Source organism: Corylus avellana, chromosome ca1 (assembly GCF_901000735.1).
Source record: "Corylus avellana chromosome ca1, CavTom2PMs-1.0".
Lineage (NCBI taxonomy): Eukaryota > Viridiplantae > Streptophyta > Magnoliopsida > Fagales > Betulaceae > Corylus > Corylus avellana.
This window is the reverse complement of record NC_081541.1, coordinates 37,602,924-37,605,340: the sequence shown is the minus strand read 5'-3', so window position 1 is coordinate 37,605,340 and position 2,417 is coordinate 37,602,924. Positions and strand designations below refer to the sequence as shown.

The following is a 2,417-nucleotide window of genomic DNA, read 5'->3' as shown; positions in this document are numbered from 1 at the left end:
CTTTGAAATAATAATTTCAAGTCCAATTTTTTTAAATAACCATTTATTTTGAATTTTAAAAAATATTCAAACTTAATTATCTAAAAAGGCTGTCGAAGTTTGTAAGGCCAATCTTTGAAAACCCTCAAGTTGTTGAGCACAAAGCTTATTTCTAAGTCGAAAAGGATTTTTTGGCCTAAATGGTTATGAGCCCAGATCCAAAAGTTTAGGCCCAATAAGTATATGTAACATGCTTTCTATTGGACATAATGATAAAACACATTCCTGACAAAATCATTGGCTTCAAGAAATCATTTGTTCGAATATAAAAAACAAAAAAATTAATGAGTAATCAAAAGGGGAAAAAAAAAATAATAAAATCAAAATATACTACTTATTTTTCCAAAACCGCTCATCCATTCCCGTAGGATGCATGGTCTTTTATTTAGTCCCTTCTGACCACAATGTTGGCTTGGAGTGGTTGAACAAGTGCATCTAGGCTGTCTGAGATCTAATAGAGCAAACGTTTTAGGGTGATCTTCCTTATGGGTTTGAAGATCATCCATGCCCATGCCTAAGGTTGCCCTTCAACACAAACTTAGAGACAGAAGAACCTATACGATGATGAATGGCTTATATGGAGAGACTCTTAAAAGAAAAAAAAATATGAAAAGAGATAAATGAGATTAATAGGTTTTGTATGCCTGCAGAGATTATATATATATAAAGAAAATGAAAGTAGGGAGGTTGGTTGGGAGATCATATTTTGCTTGGTAAGACCATATATATCATTCTTTTTTAATTTCAAATATTATATATATAGCACGCTGCATAATTTTTTTTTTTTTTTTTTCATATATTAATTAAATGCTTTTGTACTACAAAATAATGGTAGAAAGCGATGAAGCTGGGGCTTGTTTTTTTTTGTTTTTTGTTTTTGCTTATTATGTCATATAGAAAGCATGTTACATACACTTATTGGGCCTAAACTTTTGGATCTGGGCTCATAAGCATTTAGGAAAAATCTTTTTGGACTTAGAAATAAGCTTTGGCCCAACAAAATAAGAGTTTTCAAAGATTGGCCCTAATGGGCCTCTAAAAACTTTAACGGGCTTTTTACAGAATTAAGTTTGGATATTTTTTAAAATCAAAATAAATGGTTATTTAGGAAAGTTGGAATTTAGCCCGTTTTGAAATAATGTTATTTCAAAGATATTACGACAATTAAGGATGAGTTTTCTTTTATAAAGATTTTGAATCCGAAAAAAAATAGAGAAAACAAGAACCTTCCCCCAAAAAAAAAAAAAAAAAAAAAATCCATTTTTGTAAACGACATAAATTGTAAAGCCTATCACAATGTCCAAATTAAGTCTAATAAGAAAAGATAAGCACAAACATTTTCATAAGTTTCAAAGCTAACATTAATCATACAAGATGTTCAACATAATTTCGTATCAAACTATTGACCACCACGATGGACGTCCATCCCTCTAATTCTATCTCACACCATTTGAAGTTTCGGTTAAAGGCTAATTCAGGAAAAAAAACAAAAAAACAAAAAAAAGGAAAGAAAAAAAAGGAGAACTGACGACAGAGGAGAGGAGGGAGAAAATAAGGTTTCTCCCTCCTCCCGCGGTAAGAGCCGTACAGAGGCGAGGCAGTGGAAAAACATAACTGAGGAGGTGGAAAAACCTCATTGGTGTTTTGTGATTTAATTATGTGTTTAATGTCTGGGCTTTAGTTTAGTCTCTGGCCCATCGAAGCCCATACTGTAGCAAACGTATTTAAGCATCATCAACCTTTATTCTCCTGTGTCTTATCTCTTAATCGCACCGGAATTTCTCATCTCATCGCGTGCTCTCATGCAGATGCGAAATGCGACCGTATTCGAAGAAAGGGTCCTCAACGAGATCACGCGGGCCCTTCTTCAGCCCGATGTGGAATTCAGTCTCGTCCGCGACATGCAGACCAACATCAAGGACATCGTCAACTTCGACCACCTCGCCGCCGGCCCCAACAAGCACAAGATCATCCAGCAAGGAATGTGTTTGTAAAAAGTAAAACAAATCATCGCGCTAAAAAGTAAAAAAGGAATGTGTTTGTAAAACAAATTTTGACGAACTCTGCAAAATGCTGGATCCTGGGAACTGGGAAGCCTTCTTTCACTCCAAAGAAAGGGAAGACGAGTGTTGTTATGTTTGTAGGTTGTAGGTTTACAGGGTACGTTATTTATCAGATTGTTTTCATGCTTATTGGATCATTCAGCTATTGTCTCATACAATCTCTCACATATAATCATTTTTCTTATTTGCACCTCTGTTTGTTTGTAAAACAAATTCAGGGTCGGGGAAAACAAAACCACTACATGTACAAAGTATGCATATTATCATCAGAAACCAACTAAGGCTAACATTCCATTTTATGGAAGGCACTTCTTT

General features: G+C 34.5%; 1 protein-coding gene across 1 annotated transcript in view; it reads right to left on the bottom strand.

Moving 5' to 3' along the window:
- The window catches only part of LOC132171553 (probable inactive purple acid phosphatase 27), a 5,047-nt gene extending 3,371 nt beyond the window's left edge, over window positions 1–1,676 (bottom strand). The window contains exon 1 of the mRNA XM_059582906.1: window positions 1,569–1,676. Within this exon, the coding sequence (XP_059438889.1) occupies window positions 1,569–1,676 (108 nt within the window). The remainder of the gene's footprint in view (window positions 1–1,568) is intronic.
- Window positions 1,677–2,417: the final 741 nt, after the last annotated feature.